The 21,458-nt window shown below is 39.0% G+C and overlaps 1 protein-coding gene and 1 non-coding gene across 9 annotated transcripts in view; both read right to left on the reverse strand.

Annotated features, from left to right (window-relative positions):
- Positions 1-674: 674 nt before the first annotated feature.
- Positions 675-21,458, reverse strand: part of Ccar1 (cell division cycle and apoptosis regulator 1) — a 43,435-nt gene continuing 22,651 nt past the window's right edge. For 6 of the 8 annotated variants that reach the window (XM_076916788.1, XM_076916787.1, XM_076916792.1 and 3 more), the window contains 15 exons: positions 20,921-21,146; positions 20,307-20,420; positions 19,643-19,809; positions 18,703-18,913; positions 17,812-17,895; positions 14,757-14,942; positions 11,413-11,604; positions 8,635-8,874; positions 7,650-7,842; positions 7,273-7,355; positions 6,699-6,845; positions 3,848-3,968; positions 3,415-3,600; positions 2,002-2,207; positions 1,302-1,579 (listed from right to left, as the gene is read on the reverse strand). In XM_076916788.1, the coding sequence (XP_076772903.1) occupies positions 1,520-1,579; positions 2,002-2,207; positions 3,415-3,600; positions 3,848-3,968; positions 6,699-6,845; positions 7,273-7,355; positions 7,650-7,842; positions 8,635-8,874; positions 11,413-11,604; positions 14,757-14,942; positions 17,812-17,895; positions 18,703-18,913; positions 19,643-19,809; positions 20,307-20,420; positions 20,921-21,146 (2,416 nt within the window). In that variant the 3' untranslated portion in view covers positions 1,302-1,519. Of the gene's footprint in view, positions 1,580-2,001; positions 2,208-3,414; positions 3,601-3,847; positions 3,969-6,698; positions 6,846-7,272; positions 7,356-7,649; positions 7,843-8,634; positions 8,875-11,412; positions 11,605-14,756; positions 14,943-17,811; positions 17,896-18,702; positions 18,914-19,642; positions 19,810-20,306; positions 20,421-20,920; positions 21,147-21,458 lie in introns of all 8 variants that reach the window. The other 2 variants (XM_034524004.2, XM_034524003.2) reach the window with 2 other exon arrangements.
- Positions 19,941-20,005, reverse strand: LOC117724977 (small nucleolar RNA SNORD98). The gene has a single exon (XR_004608851.1). It is a non-coding gene; the product is annotated as a small nucleolar RNA SNORD98 (small nucleolar RNA).

Here is a 21,458-nt window from a genome sequence, read left to right on the forward strand (position 1 = left end):
CGAATTCTTCTAGCTTTTTTTTTTTTTTTTTTTTTGAGACAGGGTTTCTCTTCTCTGTATAGCCCTGGCTGTCCTGGAACTCACTCTGTAGACCAGGCTGGCCTCGAACTCAGAAATCCACCTGCCTCTGCCTCCCAAGTGCTGGGATTAAAGGCGTGCACCACCACTGCCTGGCTTCTTCTAGCTTTTTAAGTAGAAAATTGTAATTACTTTGAACAAATTTAGTTGTTTTTTTTTCCTTTTTTAAAGACAGGGTCTCTACATAGTCCAGGCTGTTCTGGTAGTCACTACATAGACCAGGTTGGCCTTGAACTCACAGGAGAGCTAACTGCCTCTGGATCCCAAGTGCTGGGATCAAAGACGTGTGTTACCACACATGGTAAAGTCTGTGTTTACCAGTATAACCTGATATACACACCACCTACCTCTGTGCACTGCTGGCATATGGACCTAATAACCCCTTGTTGGTGCTGTCTACCAAAACATAGGATGCTAAGCAACGTGCTTTGCCTCTACCAATGTGGGGATCATCAAGAGAATACCTTAAACCTTTTCATTGTCAAATGTGCTCTGAATAAATATACCCAACTAAACCCACCGCTTTACACAAGTCATATCTCCTAACGTTTTAAGTCTAAAAAACATGCACCAAGATTCTGAAGGAACTACACAGATTAATTAAAAAAATATTTTTAATTAGTGACTTAACTTAAGGCATCGATCATACTGACAATCTACTGGCTTTTTACTAAACTGTACATATGATGTCCACTGCTTTTTTTTTTTTTTTTTTTTTAAACTTCTCAAAATTAAAATAGAAGTATCCAGGGCAAATAAAACAATTTACTGAGTGCAGTAACAGTATCTACTTTATATGAACTCTAAGCACCACTCTAGCTCTCATCGCTTTCTTAGTTGTAGGTTTTTAGATACAGTGTCTTTTGGATTAATTGCATTGTTTCTGTGACTAGGTCTCATTATGTAGTCCAGGCAGGCCTTGAACTCAAAATCTTGGGATTAATGCAATGTGCCACTAGGCCAGTCTATGAACAAGTACATTTAAACGCTGACAATATTAGTTCCAAAAAGTTGCAAATATTAAGGGGCATGCTATTTTATGATACACTGAGACTAAAAAATGAACTATAAAACTAACAATAGTTCTATAAATAAAAGCAAGTTTTCTAGATATTTCAATAAAAGACATTTAGTAATTACATGTTATTGTCAATTAAACTGATGAACTTTATTGGGGTTAAAACTATAACAAAGTTCATCCTAAAAGATTTTGCAATGCAAAATTCATCACTCAGTGAGTATTTAATAATTTGAATGCTAGAAATTACAGGCAATTTTCAAAAGCAGACTCACATTCATAAAACTTTATACAATCATTTGAACTAACATATATGTTTATACTACTAAAATCAAACATGCATTGCCTTCAAACATTACTGTATCATGATTTTTTTATATAGTACATTATTTAACACCACTCCTCATCACCAGATGTATTTTATCATACATTTGAACCATTCTCCTTGGATTTCTGATCTCTGTCTTCATTCTTTACACTATCCTATAAAACAGAAACAAAGTACATTTGAATTAGTTTCTTGTTACTCTGAAATTAGCCTGAAATAATACTCAGTAACTAAGTGGTAAATATTAATGAATTAATTTTAATATGTTGCTGCCCAATTTTTCTCTAGTTTCAGTGGTTTGGGGCAATCAATCTAGGGCTTGGGCACTATGTAGCCAAATATCTGGTCTAATAATTATATATACGTAAATCATTTGAATAGTGTATGTAATATTCAAAAAAAAGGTCACTTTGGGAATTACGTTTGAATAGTTTCTGGAGGGCTGAAAAGCTAGGAATATTTTAACTGTTGCTAAGAAAAACTATAAAGACTGCAACACTAAATTAGACTAAAAATGAAAGAAGTAGCTTGTAAAGTTTGAATAAACCATGAAAACAGAAAACACAGATCATCTTACCTTTTTTAGGACAGTGTGGATATCATCCATAACTGTGGATAAGTTTCTAAGTGTTTTATTCAATTGGTTTTCAAATTGCAAATTCATGTTTTCTGAAACCTTTAGGTTTTCTTGTAATTGACCAAGGTCTTTTTTGACCTCTCTAAGTTCACCAGAAAGGCTTTTGTTAGAATTCTCCAAGTTTAATATAGTTTTTCCATCTTCATCTGTTAAAAAAAAATTTTTTTTTCAAAATACACCATATTCATCCCACATGGCAGAAAGAGAAAAGCCACTCTCATAAGCTATCCTCTGACCTCTACAGGTATGCCATGGTGTATGTGCCCATATATATACACATACACACACCCATACATGTAATAAAAAATAAAAATTAACTATAAAAAGCAAAAGTAGCTGACATGATGCCTGTAACCCCAGCTACTCAGGAGGTTAAAGCAGCTTCCCGCCTGCCTGAATGAGTTCCAGCGCAGTGTGGACAACCCTACTTTAGCCATGTCTCAAAGTTGAAATACAAATTTAGGAACACAGCCCAACAGCAGCAATTCACCTAAATCACATGAGGCCCTGATTCAATCTTCAATACTGCAACAAACAACTTCCCACAATCCCAAAAATTCCGTGAGGTATTTATAAAAGTGAAGTTATTTTAACTAGTTATAAAGTACAGCACAAGCCAGGTATGCTGGCACACACCTGTAATATCAAGTCCTTCTGAGGCCGACAATGAAGGACTGCTGTGAGTTTGAGGCCAACCTGGGCTACATAGTGAGTTCCATGACTGGCTAAGCTACAAAGTGAGACCCTGTCTTAAAGAGAGAAACAGAAAAGAAGCAAACTATCCACAGTTTCAGAGTGTGTGACTTTGAGCTTCAGGTTCCTTTCTGTCTGTGACAGTCTCACTGGGAAGCTGTCCAGCTGACCTAGAACTCGTTACGTATAATAAGTTTCTCAAATCACAGAAAACCACTCTCCTCTGTCTCCTGAGTGCCAGGCTCGAGGTTCCATTTTTGTGACTATTTAGAGAAAACAGAAAACGGTAAAATCTATGTGGTACTAAAAGAGGTTGGAAAAAATCAAAAAGGCTAAGACTTTGTCTCAAGCCTACAACTCTAGCACTGGGGAAGACACAAAAGCTAAGCAGTTCTATAACTTAGCAACAGAACTAATGAGCTGTGAAGTCAGGGACTTACAGATGGCCCAGCAGTAAGAGCACACGCTGACACGCTGTTCTTGCTGAGGACTAGCGTGGCTAACACCCACCATGGGATGGGATGGCTAACAGCAGCCTGTAACTCACAACTACTCACAACTCACTCTATAACTCCAGTTCTTAGGGATCTCTCTCTTGTTCATTCTCATTCATATTCATTCATTCATATTCATTCCCCCCCCCTCCAGCAGCAGCCTTACCTGTTTTTTCCTCTAGTAACTGGAGCTTCTGTTCTACCTCAGCTCTTACTTTTTCACTCTTTTCCAGTTTTTGTAAGAGACTCCCAACATCCACCATTGCCCCATTGTATACAATGAGACCTACATTTTCTTCTCCATCTTTTGACTCCTGTTTTACTGTTGGTGTTGGAAGTAATAATCTGTTTCCTAGAATATAAAAAAAAAATTGCAACTTATGAATACAGTTAGGAAGAAAACAAACAAAAAAAGCAGGATCTGGCCAGTGTGTAGTGTATGCCTGTAATTTCAGCACTCAGGAGGCTAAGGCAGCAGAATCCTAAGTTCTCCTAAGTTCAAATCTAGCCCGGCCTATATGGACAAACCTTATCTAAAAGCAAATTAAAAGCAAAAATAAAATAAATCCACACAGGCCCAAATGTTAATATACTCAAACCTAGCATGTCTTCCTGTAGTGACTCTGACTCTTCACGGTTCTCATCGTCTTTCGAGGTGTCTGTTAATTTCCGATAAAAGCACGATTCTCGGAGTACTACTTTATTGAGAAGTTTCTTTACCTATTATGCAAGCAAATAAGAGGTGAGAAGAAAATACAACTATTTTCACTATTATACCAGCAAGTAAACAAATGACTAAGGTGCAAACACTTCTTCACTGCAGAACTGAGCTAGAGCCATACTCAGATTGGGTAATGGCTGTGACTGAGTTACATCTCCAGCTTGAAGCAGGCTTGGCTTCACTTCACTTCTTTCAGATCTGCCTACTTCTGCCTCCAGAGTGCTATGATTAAAGGTGTATGCCATCATGCACACTGGCTGAGGCAAATTTCTTTCTTTTGAAAATCTTTGGTGTGCTTTCTATCCATATATTTGCACTCATATGTGCTCCAGATATCCGGAGGTCAGAAGAGGATGTTGGAACCCTGCACCTGGAGTTACAACAGTGGTGCGCGGCAGGAGGAAAACAGTGGGAAAAGAACCTTAGCCCTAAGAACAGTTCAGCAGTTTTAAGCAATGAGTTATCTCTTGAGGCCCGAAGTACATTTCTTGATCCTCTTCAAACTGTGTTGTAAATTTCAAAAATATTAAGCATCCATTGTGATCATTTTCTCAGTATCTACTACTAATCAGCTGACAGTATTTAGAATTTTAAATATTTTCTCTGTAAATTGAATATTTAAATTATTTGAAGAAAACAAAACCTTTCAGAATATTCTCTCTCTCTCTCTCTCTCTCTCTCTCTCTCTCTGTGTGTGTGTCATATGTGCTGTGAGACTCATGTAGAAGTCAGAGGGAGTCTTGTAGGAATCAGTCCTCTGCTCTTGCTATAAGGCTCCCAGGATCTAACTCACATCAACAGCCTTGGGGACAGGAGTCTGAACCCAACGAGCCATTTCACAAGCCCAGTGTTTTGTTTTTCTTTTGGTTTAGTTTTGTTTTTTTAAGAGACAGGGTTTCTCTGTGTAGCCTTGGCTATCCTGGAACTTACTCTGTAGACCAGGCTGGCTGAAAACTCAGATTCACCAGCCCCTGCCTCCCAAGTGCTGGAATAAAAAGCGTGAGCCACCACTGCCTAGCCAGTGCTTTGTCTTGTTTGCATATATAGCATCTCAGGCTGGCCTCGAACTCACTATACTCCTGCCTCAGCCTCCCAAGTGCTAAGATTACAGGTGGGATAGAAACACTAACTCAAAATTTTGAAGTAAATAATGTTTAATTCCAAATAACCAGAAAGTGGGCATGGTGCTGGATGCCTGTAATCCTAGCACTTGGGAGGGGAAGGCAGTTAAATTTGAGTTTGAGGCTGGCCTGGTCTAAATAGTAAATTCCATGACAGGGCTATATAGAAAAACCCTGTCTCAACCACTCCCCAAAACAACCAACCTTCCCCCTACAAAGCAATAGGAAGACTTCTTAAATTATGAAACATCCATATAATGGAATGTGAAGCAGATATGCAAAGAATGATGTAAGTCTACTTTCTCTTTTTGTATTTTGAGATCTGGTCAGGTCTGGCCTTAAACTTGTAGTGATCCTCTTGCCTCAGATACACGAGTATAACGTCTTAGATGTGAGTCCCTGGGCTCGGCTATACTCCACTCCTATGACAGAACTAATGAGTAAAAAGAGGCCCCATCAATACATACAGAACAGTCTCGCCTTCTGGACCAATCATGTAACTAGGAGTGATTTAAAAAGCTCTAGAAATGGTTATAGATGATATTGGTCCCGAGGAAGAGGACTAGAGGAAAGGGGAAACAAACTTTCTTTTTCTTTCTATGGAGAAAAGAGCCTTTTATGTCATGGGAGAAGAGAAAGCAAAGAAGGGAGAAAGTAAGCTCATAAGTAAATTTAAAAGTGGAAGGGGGGTGGTCCTCTGGGAGAGGGTGGTACATGCCTTTAATCGCAGCACTAGGGAAGACAAAGGCCATTCATTTTTATTCAAGGATAGCCTGATCTACATAGAGATCCAGGCCAGCCAAGGAGACTGCCTCAAAACAAAAACCTCAAAACCCACCAACCAACTTTTTTATGTGTGTGTTAGTGCACACACATGTATTTCGGGAAACTGAATAGGACATAAAATGGTTCTGGATATCCCACAGCTAAGGTTACAGGCAGTGGTCAGCCATCTGACCAGGGTGCTGGAAACTGTGGGTTCTCTGCCAGAGCAGTGCAGTCTTAACCACTGAACCATCTTTCCAGGCCGAAGATAAGTTTATGAAGAGAAGTGTGTGTGCCAGAGCAACAGACCAGATGTAAGCTTTTGGGCCCCAAGGATCAAACTGATATTATCAGGTTTAGCAACAAGTACACTACTCACTGAGGCATGCTGGCCCCAAAGATAGTTTCCTTACTAGTGGAGCTAGTTCTAGAACAGCCAGGGCTATAGAGAGAAACCGATCTTGAAAAACAAACAAAAAAATTTTTTTTCTTTAAAAAAGTTAACAGTTGAGAAGGTTTAAAGAGAGGGGTAGAAGGCTAACTGGATGGCTTATACCTGCAAAACAGTATTTAAGAGGCTGAGGCAAAACTGGGAACAACAAGGGAAGCCAGTCTGAAGCCCACAGAAAAGATGGGTAACTATTTCTCACACTGGATAATTGAATTTATTCTGTCTTACCTTTTGGAGGGGTAACCTGATAAAAAGTTTTGAGTTATGAGTGTAACTCAGTGAACGAGCAACTGTCTAGCCATAACTAAGGCCCTCACTTCTGTCCTGAGTACCATAAAGGAAAAAATGATAAAAATTCCTTTTATTTTAAATTCACACAATCAACTGATTACCTGAGCCCGAGAAAGATGCAGTCCAAGAGTATATAGTATTTCTTCCAAATCCTTTTCAAGAAGGTAACCACAATGACTTTGATCAAAATATACAAAGGCCATTAGCAGATCTCTGTTAACTGTGACCATTTGAGGCTTCTCTTTTTCCTAAAACAAAAGATATGGTATATGGTTTTACTACCACAAAAAATGAGAAATTGAGGTTCTGTTTATTTAAAAGCATTAATGTTAAAAATCTCATTTTGGCTAAAATGAGTGGATTTTGTACACGAATATGAAAAACAAAACAAAATTAAAAACAACAGTGTGGCCGGGCAGTGGTGGCGCACACCTTTATTCCCAGCACTTGGGAGGCAGAGGCAGGCGGATTTCTGAGTTCAAGGCCAGCCTGGTCTACAGAGTGAGTTCCAGGACACCCAGGACTACACAGAGAAACCCTGTCTCAAAAAACTAAAAAACAGTGTGACTGACACAAATACCCCAAAAGCAGTTTAAGTGTAAGTAAGGTTAAGAAGTCATTGTTTTCTAGAGAATATGGAAATCAGTAACCTTATCCTTAGGAAAAAGAACCCACCTTATCTTTTGAGGGTCTCTCCTTGCAGTATCGGCTGACATCCCTTTTGTCATCTCGTTTGTTCACTTCCTCCTCCTCCCTATCTGTAAAACAAATGTGAGACAGATCTGGCTACCCACCTTTGCGATTCCAGTCACCATTTCAGACACTAACTGAAAACTAATTTTTATTTGTTAAAGCTATCATTTCCTGGGGCTGAAAAAAAGGGAACATTTTTCGAAAGCTCTTGTTGCTGTTGCAGAGGACCAAGGTTCAATTCCCAGCACCTACAACCATCTCTAATTCTAATGGCCTCTTCTGTCTCACAGGGGACCAGTGTAGGCCAAAGCCAACCAGAGCTCTATGCCAGTATCAGTAACAAAGTAAGACTGTCTTACAAAAACAAGAAAAAATGTCAAATCTCGAAAAAAAACGTGCGGTCCACTCTATGGCAGTGAGGGCATCTGCTGCACGCATACCGTCGTCTTCATCCTCGGCCTCCTCTGCCTCCATGGGGTCATACTCATCTTGATTGTTATCTTCTTCAGTTTCATCGTCATCTTTAGAATCATCTTTTCTTTTATCTTCTTTCTGTAATTAGGATGACAAAATTAAGCAATCTCTCAAGAAAAACAGGACAAGTAAATGTTAAGCCCAGTGAATGGATGTATTTTTAACAAATCCAATCAGTAATAACCATTTCAAATGTGGCATGGTGGGGCAAGGCAGTAATCTCAGCACATGCAGTGAAGGCAGGAAAATGAGGTGGTCATGGTCAGCTTACAGAAAAAAAGGGGAGGGAGAAGAGAAAAGAATAGAGACACAGGAGGCAGACAGGCTGAGAGTTGGCTCAGACATAAGGAGCACTGGCTGCTGTTCCAGAGAAAGCTCCCATATGTAACTCCACTTCAGTCTGGGATCCACATGCTCTTCTGGTCTCAGAGGTCAGCAACCACACACATGGAGCATCAGTAAAAATACAGGCAAAACATATACATTAAAATAAGGAAGGCAGGAGGGAAGGAACGAACAAACAGAGGGAAGAAGGGAGGGAGGGAAGAAGGGTGGGTAGAAAGAAAGAAAAGCACGGAAAACAGGAAAGAGGAGGAGCGGGAAGGAGGGAAACATCAGAAAACTAGCTATATATATTAAGCTTACATGGCTCAGGCTGGACCTGAACTCCTGATCCTCCTCTTTCCCTTCTGATGTGTAGGATTACAGGTATGTAGGCCTATACCCAGCTCCAGTTTTTTCAGACAGTCTCATATGGTCTGTGTCAAATATCTAATACGACATTCAACACTTTTGTGTCTGCCCTTTGTGACCATCTAAAGGTGCTACCAAACTTCCTAAGTTATGTTGACTATCCCGGAAATTACAGACCTTCCTCTCATCTCTGTCTTCTTTTTTGTCTTTATCATCGCCTGATTTTCTCCGTTTTGGTTTTGGTTCATCAATATCATCTTCTCTTTCTTCTTTTTTATCTTTTCTCTCTTCTTTTTTGCTTTTCTTTTCCTTGTCTTTTTTGTCCTCTTTCTCAGGGAGAGAGAGTAATGACTTGTATATTCTGACCCCAAAATCTCTTTGAAGCATTTCATTGAAAAGTTCTGCAAACAATGAAACCTATAAAAAGACATCAACACTAATATAAACAAACACGACAGAATACTGAGTAAACCCAACAGTAAGTCATTAACAAGCACTGTCCATCATCTATACGTAAGAGAGCTATGATATTTCATGAGGGAGATAAAGAAGTGACCCACAGCTATAAAAATGGATATGAATGCTATCAAAGAAGATAGAAGACTATCAACGTCCTTAAGAGCTAGTTGTGGTGGCTCATGCCATTAACTCCAGCCCTTGGGAGGCAGAGATATGCAAAACTGTAACAAAACTGTAACTACCAGGCCACTCTGGTCTCTATGTGAGTTCCTGGCCAGCTATAACCATACAGTGAGACCGTGTACATAATAAATAACGTCAAAAGGGGTTTCTGAGACAGGGTTTCTTTCTGTAGTCCTGGGTATCCTGCAACAGGCTATGTAGACTAGGCTGGCCTTGAACTGAAGTCAAAAGATCGACATACCTCTGGCTCCTAAGTGCTGGGGTTAAAAGTATGTGCCACCATGTCTGGCACGATTTAAAAAAAAAAAAAAAAAAAAAAAAAAAAGACAAGATCTTTTTCTGGTAGTCAGGCTGGCTTTGAATTCATGGTCTGACTGCTGGGACTGTATCATTATGTCATCATGCCCTGTGCAAAAGATGTTTTAAAAACATAAATATATAGCTACCCATGCTGGTACATTCCTGTCATCTCAGCACTTGGGCATATGAGACTGTCTTAAAAACGAAAGCTGGATAGAGTGCTGCATACCTGTGATCCCACACATCAATGGTAGAAAGAAAGAAGAGAGTCAGGAGTTCAAGTCCACCCTGAGCCATACAAGGATGAGACCAGACTGCATTACATGAGACACTGTCTCACAAAACACAGAACCACATAGAGAATAAACATAAAAAATACACGCATAAGGCCCTGAGTTTAATCCCCCTCACTAACAAAGGAAGGAGCTGGGCATGGTGGTGTAAGCCTGGGAATCAGAGGAAAGTGGATCTCTATGCTCATGGCCAGACAGGCCTTGTTAAGAGATTTAGATGAGCCGGGCAGTGGTGGCGCACGCCTTTAATCCCAGCACTTGGGAGGCAGAAGCAGGTGGATTTCTGAGTTCGAGGCCAGCCTGGTGTACAGAGTGAGTTCCAGGACAGCCCGAGCTACACAGAGAAACCCTGTCTCGTAAAAAAAAAAAAAAAAAAAAAAAAAACAAAAAACAAAAAAACAAAAAACCAAAAAAACAGAAACAAACAAACAAAAAAACCCAAAAAACAACAACAACAACAAAAAAGATTCAGATGAGAGATACAGACAAACAGACAAGACAGAACACAAACTTTAGGTTGAAAGATAATAACACTTATTTTCTCTTACTCTCCAACCAGCCACACGTCTTTCAATTCCATTCAATGGTACTTCATTCTAAAGGAACAGTGAAACATTACACCACCAAGAAACAAGTAAAAGGCCAACTCCCTGTCTTTTACCTGTAAACACAATACTTAAGAGGCTGAGGAAAGACTGTCACAAGGGAAGCCAGCCTGAAGCCCATAGAAAAGATGGGTAGCTATTTCTGACATTGGATAATTGAATTTCTTCTGTCATACCTTTGGAAGGGTAACCTGATCAAAAGTTCTGAGCTGTAAGTGGAACTCAGTGAACGAGCAACTGTTTGGCTGAGACCAAGGCCCTCACTTCTGCCCAACAGTGGGCGTATGCAGAGATGCTCAGTGGGATAAGGACAGTGGCTGCTCTTTCAGGAGCCTGTTTGGTTCTCTGCACCCACATGGTGGTTTACAAACAGCTGTAACTCCAGATCCAGGAGATCTGAGCTCCTCTCTTCTGGCTTCTACAGGAACCAGGTACACATGTCAAGCAGACATAAACAGACAAAATAACCACTCATACAAAAATGAAATTAAAAAAGATAACTAGATATCTACCTTCTGATAAAAGAACACATTACTTCTCTCAAGAAAATGCCTTAGAACAGACATGGGAAAACAGGGCTGTAGCTGCAGCACAGAGAAGAGAGGCAAAGGACTGGGAATTCAAGACTCTCACTATGAAGCAACTACGAGGTCAGCAAAAGCTACTAGAGATAGCCTTGAAAAAACAAAACAAAACACAAAACAAAGAATAATTGAGATCTAATTTTTTTTTTTGGTTTTTTTTTCAAGACAGGGTTTCTCTGTGTAGCCCTGGCTGTCCTGGAACTCAGAAATCCGCCTGCCTCTGCCTCCCAAGTGCTGGGATTAAAGGCGCCACCACCGAGATCTATTGCGCCACCACCGAGATCTAATTTGTTATCTTACAGGGAAATACAGATGACAAAACCACACCACAGAAAGAATGAGCAAAGTCAGTGTAGTGCATCTGTAAGAGACCTTAGAGAACACACCTGACTTTTCATAGTAAATAATGGTGAATAAATACACACCAACAAGACAATGGGAGCAGTCACAAAAATACTCAAGAGACTTATAACATAAATACAGTCACAACTGTGGATATTGTTTGGATCCTCATTCAAATTTTAACATTACCTCAAATGAATGTTCTTTATTATCTTCCAACCTGTAATCCAAAAGGACACTCAAAGACATGATGCTGCAGTCAAACTTGCCACTTTTTGCAGCCCAGTTTGGATGTACAATTATGGCAGGTTCATCAGGCAAAATGTATCTTCTTTCTTGACGCTGGCGTTCCACTTCCTCTTGGCGTTTTCTTTCTTCTTCCTAGACATTTAAAATTTTAAGTTATGGTGAAACCACCATGTAAAAAAAGTGCATGTATATCAAAGTATAATCTCTCTCTATAAAATAGAAGCTGGGTGTGGTGGTTCAAGACTATAATCCCAACACTTGGTGGTACAGAAGACAGACAGAAGGATGATCCCAAGTTCCAGCCAACCCAGCCACATATCAAGTGAGTATCAGGTTAGCTTCTGCTACAGGGTCAGATCTTGTTCCAAGATCAAAACACAAGTCTGACTTCTTACAGATTATATTAGCCATAATGGTTAAAAAACAGACAGTTCCTTTTATGGCTCCTAATTCTTTTTTACATTTCCTTTATTAAATTTGTTTATTTAAGGAGTCAGGGGTGCACATGTGGGGGTAATTATTTCTCTTCTTCCACCATGAGTCCTAGAGATTGGATTGCTGATGTCAAATGTCAATGAACACACCTGGCTTCTAAAAAAAAAAAAAAAAATAACTTCATTGAAAGATGTCAAGTCATCTTGGGGAAACGGTCTGTCCCTGAGCTAGGATAGGGACAGTACACACCCTACTTATCCTGCTATAAAGTAGTGACATAAGCTGAAAAGACTCAGGTCCTTGCCAGCTCTGTAAGAGTATCATCATCCCAAAATACTTATAACCGAGGAAAGAAAACAAGAAACCACAAACCCATGAACTGCCTAGCAACAAAGGAAGCTTTCTGCTGTCACTGAGGGAAAGCTTCATCCAAGAAATGTCCCCAGAAGTTCCAGGATCAACAGGCCCAGTTTATAGTCTGTCAAAGCACAATCTTCTTTCCTTCATTAGCAACCTCTCACTTGAGTGTTACTGAGGAAGAAGAAACTAATACATTCTCTAGCTCTACTTACTTTTAACTGAGTTATTCAGATAAAAAAGCCACCAAGGCAGCACCAAGGAGGCACATCTTTGACTTCAAGGCCGTCCTGGTCTACATTCAGAGTTCTATGGATGGCAAGAGCTACAACAGATCCTGTCTACAAACAAAAGCAAAATACCCACTAACCAACCACGCTAACACATGCTTGTGATCCAGCACAGGAAGGTTCAGAGACAGGAGGATCATAAGGACAGCCTACTTCCAGGCCAGCCAGAGTCATAGCAATAATACCGTCTGTCAAAAAAGTAAATTAAAAGTGGAGTGGAGCAGATAGACAGCTTAAGTGAGTGAAGAACCTTGTTGCCAACCCTGATGACCTAAGTTTGATCCCCCAGACAGAAGAAAATCAACTCCAGTAATTAACCTCTAATCTCTAGGTAAGTCCAATGGCATTTTCAATCACACAAAATAAATAAATAAAAATGGGTTTTTATAAAAAGAAAAATCACTAATTTTGGAGGGTACCCTTAAACAGAGTACAGGAAGTAAACACTAATCACAGCAGATATCACCTCTGCAGTATAAAATTTAACAATTGTTTGTTAACTTTTTAAAAAGACTTCAAAAACCAGTGAAAAACCCATGGGAAACAGCACTTGCCATAGAAGCCTAAAGATCCAAGTTAATGTCCCCTGCTTATATCTTGCCACTTATTCCAAGGTGAAAAAGAACCAAATTGTGACATTTCCTGACTTACACACGCGTGTGCGCACACACACACATAGACACACACAAAGAAAAACTTAAAAAAAAAAAAAAAAAACCTCAAAAACCAAAACCCAACCCAACAGCAGCTTAGGGCTGGACAGCCTGTTCAGCAGTTACAGACACTTGTTGCTCTTGAAGAGGACCCAGATTTGTTTGTCCAAACCCCCACATGGTGCCTCACACCCACCTGTAACTTCAGTTCCAGAAGATCCATTGTCCTTTTTTGACCTTTGGGGTACTGAGCATACATAAATGCAACAAAAACATTCACTTGAATAAAAATAAAATAAACTTGGGGTGGGGGGGAGCATGCGTGGCTTCAAGGCCCCTGACTTTGTGTATATTTTACAGCTGTCATGTCCAATAAACTCCTTTACTCTAGGACAGCACCTAGACTTTTTTTGTATCTCATTAACTACATGGACTTTTTTTTTAGGGCAGGCTACTTTATAACTTTTTGTCCTTTGTTTTTTCTTTTTAATTTAATTTTATGGGCACCAGTGTTTGGCCTGTATATATGACAGTTAACTACATGTCCAGTGCCCCCTGAGGTCAAGAGTCACTATAATGACTCTTGATCCTATAATGAGTAGAGGGAGCCCTAGGTGAATAAGTACTTTTGACATGAGCAAGGCCTACGGTACATCAGACAAGCTGTTAACTCATGTGGGCCGTGCTCAGGAGGGGTGGCAAAGCTATCTTTCCTTGCGAGTTGGTGGATAAGTGTTTATGGATAACTGAGCAGTATGTGCAAAGACTACCAACTGCAGTTTTCCTTCTGGGTGATAAAAAGATGAGACTGATAACCTACAGATGTACTGGATCAGTCAAATTCTCTTCCTGTGCTGTAATTAATAACTGTAAGGTTCCAGGTTTCGGTGATACTAGTTAGAAATCCCCATGTATGTCCTTCAGTTCCTTGCCACTGCTAACGAACGTTCCATAGACTAAAGCCATAGAATATGCAGCAGGATCCTCTTACACTGGAGGTAGAAATAATCATGACCCATTCATTATACAGGTGCTGGGAACTGAACCCAGGTCCTGTGCTACCACAGAAAATACTCACTGAGCTATCCCTCCAGTCCTTCCCCTCAGCCCTACTTTTTGATAAGGAAAGGTTTCACAGTAGCCCAGGCTGTTCTCAGTTTTAATATCTTGTACTTCAATAAGTGCTCAGTTTGGACTAGCCTGAGCTTATAAAACAAGACATAGTCTTAAAAAAAGAAAGTATGTATTTTTTTGTATTTAAATTATAATTCAAGGGGATGGAGAGATGGCTTAGTGGTTAGGAGCACTGGCTGCTCTTCCAGGCCCTGAGTTCAATTCCCAGCAATCACATGGTAGCTCACAACCATCTGTAATGGGGTCTGGTGCCCTCTTCTGGTGTGTCTGAAGAGAGCAACAGTGTACTTATATACACTAAATACTGAAAAAAATCTTTTTTGTAACTAAAAACTATACACACAGTTTGAGTTCATGTCCCGAGAGCACCTTCTGAAACATCACTAACATCCCAGTATGTGCAGGGACTACATACCTCTTTATCATCCTCAGACTTCTTATCCTCCTCATCTTCCTCTTCCTTCTCAGACTTCTCTAATTCCTTCTGCTCTTCTTTTTGTTCTTCTATTTTAAGCTGCTTTGTCAGGCGAGCTATTAACTGTGATTTTAGTCCTTTGGAACTAAGAGTTCGACTTTCTAATTCTTTTCGGAGATCGTTTACCTAAATATATGAAGCATAAAAACAGAAAAAAAAGTAGAATATTTTAAAAATATATATGCATATATACACATATACATGTATATGTATGTACATGTATATGTCTATATACATACATACATACATATATACATATATATACATATATACATACACACACACACACACATATATACATACATACATACATATACATATATATATAGAGAGAGTCTGTTTCTCACAAGTTGCAAATTCAGGGCTGGCGAGATGACTCAGTGGTTAAGAGCACTGACTGCTCTTCCAGAGGTCCTGAGTTCAATTCCCAGCAACCACATGGTGGCTCACAACCATCTGTAATAGGATCCGATACCCTCTTAGGATGTGTCTGAAGACAGTGTACTGATTAATAAAAAATAATAAATCTTTTAAAAAGAAGATGCAGATTCAATATTAGTGTGGTCTATATAGGGAGTTCCATGCAATCTAGGAGTATATGCAGTGAGACTATTTCAAAAAGCCAAAATCAGTGGAAGAGACACTGTCCACAGTGCTTTTGAGAATGCAAAATGATAAAATGTTTTTAGAAAAGCATGTAAAACCTGTTCTTGAGTGTGTACACAGATGCACACTGCCATGGTGAGCACACTGCAATGGCCCTGGCAATGGTGAGTGGACCACCTTCCCATAGCTAGCGACTGCATTGGTTCAGCATGCTGAGGCAGGCCTGCTGTTTCTGCTGCTTTCCTTGATGCCACCACCCTGGTGATTTATCTGTGTTTCTAATCAGCCTCTACATGTGAGGCTTGAAAAGCAGCGTTACCCACTGAGCCATCACCCTGACCCGTCCTTTTTACTAAGACAACCCATGGCCTAGGCTGGTCAAACATGCTTATGTAGTAAAGCTAGACTCCAGTTCTTCCTGTTTTCACCTCCCAATTATTCTGATTACAGACCAAATCAGCAAACCTGGCTGTAAAATATGTTTTACTTTATTCTTCTGAATATGTGTATATGTCTGTACATACAAGTGCATTTGCTCATTGAGCCAAGAGGTTATCAGATCTATCTGGAACTAAATTATAAGTACTTGTGAGCTTCCCCATGTGAATGCTGGGTACTCTTAAGTACCTAGACATCTCTTGAAGTCCCTAAACAAGTTTTAAAATGCTTAAGAACATTTTAACGCAGGTAAGATGGCAAGAATCCCAGTTTGAGGCCATCCCCTGCAAAATCGTTGTCTTAAAGGAAAGAACTATATATTTTTTATGTACATATTTTGTAAGGTGCTACCACTGCCCACCAAAAAAGTAAAATAACTTAATGTTTAATAAAGAATAAATATTTTAACAAAACACAGAATGTATACTAACTAGAATGTGATGTTTAAAAGTAATTACACTAGGCTGGGTGTAGTGGCATATGCCTCTAATCCCACCACTGGGAAGGCAGAGGCAGGTAGATCTCTGAGTTCAAAGCCAGCCTGGTCTATAAAGAGAAACAAGTTGCCCTCTGATACCCAAATGTTAAAAAAAAAAAAAAAAAAAAAGCATCAACATTTAAAAGCAAGCAATAAGGTCATAAGGTCTGATGTCCTGGAACATACATTTAATGAAAGCACTCAGAAGGCAAAGCCAGGTATTTGTCTTTGAGTTTAAGGCTAACCTGGTCTGCACAGCTAGACCAGCCAGAGTTCCATGGGGAGAACCTATCTAAAAACCATAGCCCTCACACAAATAAGCAAGCACTAGTCTAGATCTACTGCACAGACAGACACACTCTCTACCTACCTGAATCAAACACTTATGTTTCGTTTCTTTCCCAGTTTAGTAGTGTACTTACCTATATATTACTTTAAAATTTATTATAAAAAACAGATTTTTCTATTGGGTGTAGTGGTCCACGCCTTTAATCCCAGCACTTGGGAAGCAGAGGCAGATGGATCTCTGTTTGAGGTTGGCCTGGTCTACAAAGCAAGTACCAGAACAAGGACTGCTACAGAGAAACCCTGTCCTATAAAAACCAAAAAAATATAAAAGTTAATGAGATTTACCTTTTGGTTTTTTGTTTGAAGACAGGGTTTCTTCTGTGTAGTGCTGGCTGTCCTGGAACTAGCCTTGTTTACCAGGCTGGCCTAGAATTCAGAGATCTGCCTACCTCTGCATCCTAAATGCTGGGATTAAAGGTGTGCACCACTAATGCCTACCTTTTTCCTGTGTTTCTTCTTATTTTCCTTAAATTTAGGGTATTTAGCCATAGAAATTCTGCTATGTTCTAGTTACCTCCAAAACCAGAAAACAGCGCTATCATTGTTCTACTGGAGGCATTGAGACACTACACATGTGAACTACATAGCCTCTTTAATTTATATATGTACAAACACATCATAGTTAAAGACAACCAGAAAACTTGACTTTGAGTGCCCAAAACCCTTTTTATTTTATATTTATTCATTTGTTTGTTTTTTTGAGATCAGTTTTTTTTTTTTTTTTTTTAACTGTGTAGGCCCTGCTGTCTGTTTTACAACTATCTCTGTAGACCTGAAACTCTTAGAACTAGCTCTATAGACCTGAAACTTAGAGATCTGCCTGTTTCTGTCTCTCAAGTGCTGGGATTAAAGGTATATGACATCATGCCCTACACTGCAGCCCTTTACAGACAGGATCTCACTCATGCTAGGCTAGCTTAGAACTCACTCTCCTGAAATGCATGACAATCCTATTGTTGCAACCCAAATCCTGACATAATGGATATAAGCCACCACACCTAGGTTGAACATTTCCCACGTCAATTATTCTCAGTCTCAACAAGTTGACTTATCTCTGTTCAGAAATTTAAATTTTTTACTTATTGTGTGTTTGTGCACAATATGTATGCCTACATTTTCAGTTACCTTCATTGCCTTTGGATCAAGTTTAGACCAATGGGTAGGAGTGGCGATTTCTTTAACTTCACCATCATCCTTCTCTTCTTCATCCTAACATACAAAGTTGAGAACAACATTACTATTCTGAAACCTACAAATATGTAAGTCATTTATTTTTTTAAAAGTCTGTTGCTGATCTGTGCAAGGTCACAATGTTTCAGATTGTCTTCTCCTAAAGTTATTATTTAGGCAAGTCCACGTACATACATTCTACCACTTTTAACTGATCACAAAGACATCAGCCAATCAAAGCCAGATCTGTGAAACACAAAAGGGTGATAAATTACAACACAAAGGATATCGGGATACACAGACACTGCCGGTCTCCACTAACCACACAGTGTGTGATCTTGCCCCAATTTTCAAACCACCCAAAGACTGATTTAGTCAGACCTTTGAAATGTACCCAAGACGTTGCCACATAGCCTGAAATTTCAAAGCTCTCAGACTTGTGGTTGTCCAATTTCAAATATCCATGACTAGAACTGATGACCGTGAAAGAGAAAATTTTTAAAATTTGAGAAAATGGCAAAATGTTTAAAATGGCTTAATACTGAATCTTGCTCAACAACTGGTCCCAGGTTCCAGCAAATAGACCTATGATAAAAACAACATTCTGTGCACTGTAAGCACAACTTTCTGCGGTCTCAGCACTCTTAAATTTAAGTTAGCATAATAGACAGATTTTTATGAGACAAGAAAACGCAGCTATACTGCTGAAAGCTGGACTACCAGTCGCTGGCTGTTACAGCTATGTTCCTCCATGTGTGTCTGTTATGTAGTGTGTGGTGTGCATTTGTGCCTGTGTTCCTGTGCCTGTGAGAAGCGGAAATAGAAAAAGGGATTAGCGTTCAGTGCCTGTTCTCCATCAGCCTTCTTGCGTTCACCCTGAAGCTTCTCGACCAGCTGCTGCTTGTATCCTCGGGAGAGGGTTTCCCACTCTGAGCGGGTGGGAAGGCAATGCCAAACATCCGGGAAAAATAAAACCACTGTCTCCACATGAGCTGGAACTGTACGCCCCTTGTGGGTCTCCTCAGGGCGATGGTAGCGAATCTCTGCAAAACGGTACCTGTTGCAAGGGAAGAAGCATGTTGGAAAAAAAATTCTACAATACATTTTAAAGACCCTAGTTCACTTGTAGCACATCAAGTAAAGAAATTTTGCTGCAAGAACTTGAGGTTGGTCTAAAGAAAAAAAAATTATAGAAGCCATAGTTCCTCTTTTGGTACATTTGGATAATAGTTTATTAGTTAAAAGAATACATTTCCACAAAGAATTTTCTGATTTGATTACAGAGCTACCCATATTTTATAGAATACCTGAAGAAGCTGGAAAGCTGTTCAGATTTCATGTGCTAAAAAAAGAATATTCTCAATTAAATTGTAAGAAATACACTATAATACACAGGACAAATAAGCCTCAAGAGAAAATATGGCTGAACAAAATAATCAGCAACTACAACACTTTATAACAAAGGAATTATAATGAAATGAAGTTCTCTCTGGACGATCTTCTCCAGCTATACATGAAATGAAAAGTATTTTCAACATACATCCAATTTCCAAAGTACAGCATAATGAAACATTTAAATTTTCAGTGTATTGTGATTAGTTCTTAAAGCCCCTTCCCCCCCAAACATTTTGGCACCAAACAATCTTTTGCTACAAATGGGGATTTTCCTTTGAGATTACCTGCATGACCAGTTGATAAAACAAGGAAGGGGAGAAGCTGATTGACAAGAACAGCTACATAAACTATTAGAAGGACATTCCTAATCAAGAAATGAATGGGTACTTACCATTGTGTGCACACACTTAGATCAATGCCTGTCAGAGCCTTACAACAACGAATGGCAGTCTTAATCAACACAGAAGGGTCTTTTTCTGGGTTTGGTCCATCCAGCGAAGGAGACCAGTGGCCTCCAATGGCCATGGCTTCATCCTTGCCTTTCATTCCCACTAGAAACTAATTCAAAACAAAGAATTATTTACATATATAACACAGCCCATCAAATTACAATAGATACTTAGAAAATCGGAAAGGTACAAACCTTCCCAATACCACTTTACTACCTCTGGTATCTGTCAGTCAAGGAAGAGTTCAGTTCATCATGTTCCACACTGCATTTCAGCAATGGAATAGGATTTACACATCATAACTCATCCTCTAAAACACTTCATCACATAAGAAACAAGCTATGTGTAAAGACAAACTTCAACAGCAGCCACAAGATTTTACTAGGCTGTAAGTATACATAATCAAATTCATAGCTGCATGAGAAACACACACGAATAATATACAGCCATATTCTATAACAGGAAAAGTATCTTTAAATAAAAGTAGACTTAATATTATGCAACTAACAAGATTTCAAATGTCCTTGTTTTCAATATTTTGTAAACACATTAAGAACTACAGCAAGTAAATATACAACTAAAATCAAAATAAACATTTCATTTTACCTTAACAAGTCTAGCAGGATGCTGAAAACCATCACGAAGGTCTTGTGGGTCTTCAGCAAGAGCACATGACTTGTGATACAAATCCTCCATGCTGGGGCTAGCCATCAGCATTACCTATTATAGTCAAATAATTCAATCCTGTCAAAAGTCTAAAGTGATGTAAAAAAAAAATGAGAAGTACTACGAATCAACATTACATATTTTTCCTAAAAATGGAATGTAAAATGCTACAGAAAAAAAATAGTATTAGATGCCTCGCCAGCCAATTGTAAGAAGCAATTTTCAGATAAATTTTTAAAACAGAAGCAAACTCGTTAAGCAGTATACAGAAAGCTACCCTGAGGACCAGTGTTTAGCACACTGACCAGCACTAAATTTTATCCAGGTATATAGAAAGTCATATGACTCACAACATTAACTTATTAATATTTTTGAAGTTTAAATGACAAAAATAGCCACTGTTTTATAGCTTAAGAATTAAGATGGGTTAAAATAAAACTGTTCAATAGCTAAGACAAAATCAGGCAATTTGATTCTTTTATCTAACAACCATTTCCAAAGGATAGCTCTAAATGCTATGATATTCGAAACGTAAATCACAGGGGAATACAAACCTTTGCACTGTATAGGTGGTCCGCATCAGGTGGATCAAGAACAGCTATATTTTTTTCTAAGGACTCTACTTCTCGGTGCATCACATAAAAATTGCAGTAATTTCCCAGTTGAAATGGTCTTGACAAAGGGAAAGCATCCACCCATGTAAACTGAGCATCAAAAAAGTCACTAGGAATATATAAGTTCTGATAACGGCGCCTTAGTTCCATCATGTCACAACTGGGACTGAAAAGCAGACACAGAGAGTAAATAAACAGCCTGCAGACCAAAGGTTATGCAGAGTGTACTCACACACTTCCAAAGCTACATATAAATTGATAGATTCAACTCTGCACTGCTGAATAAATGATATCTAAATGTCATTTTTAACCTCTCTATTTTTTTGTGTATAGCTTCTAATTCCTTAGAGAAGACCCTTTGAAATGAACTACAAACCCAATTCCAGCGAACACCTGAACAAGTTTTTCTCCCATAGCAGGAAGTATGTATACTTGATAAAAAAAAATTATAGTTTATAGAAGAAAAAAAAAAAGACAT

This window comes from Arvicanthis niloticus, chromosome 20, assembly GCF_011762505.2.
Source record: "Arvicanthis niloticus isolate mArvNil1 chromosome 20, mArvNil1.pat.X, whole genome shotgun sequence".
Lineage (NCBI taxonomy): Eukaryota > Metazoa > Chordata > Mammalia > Rodentia > Muridae > Arvicanthis > Arvicanthis niloticus.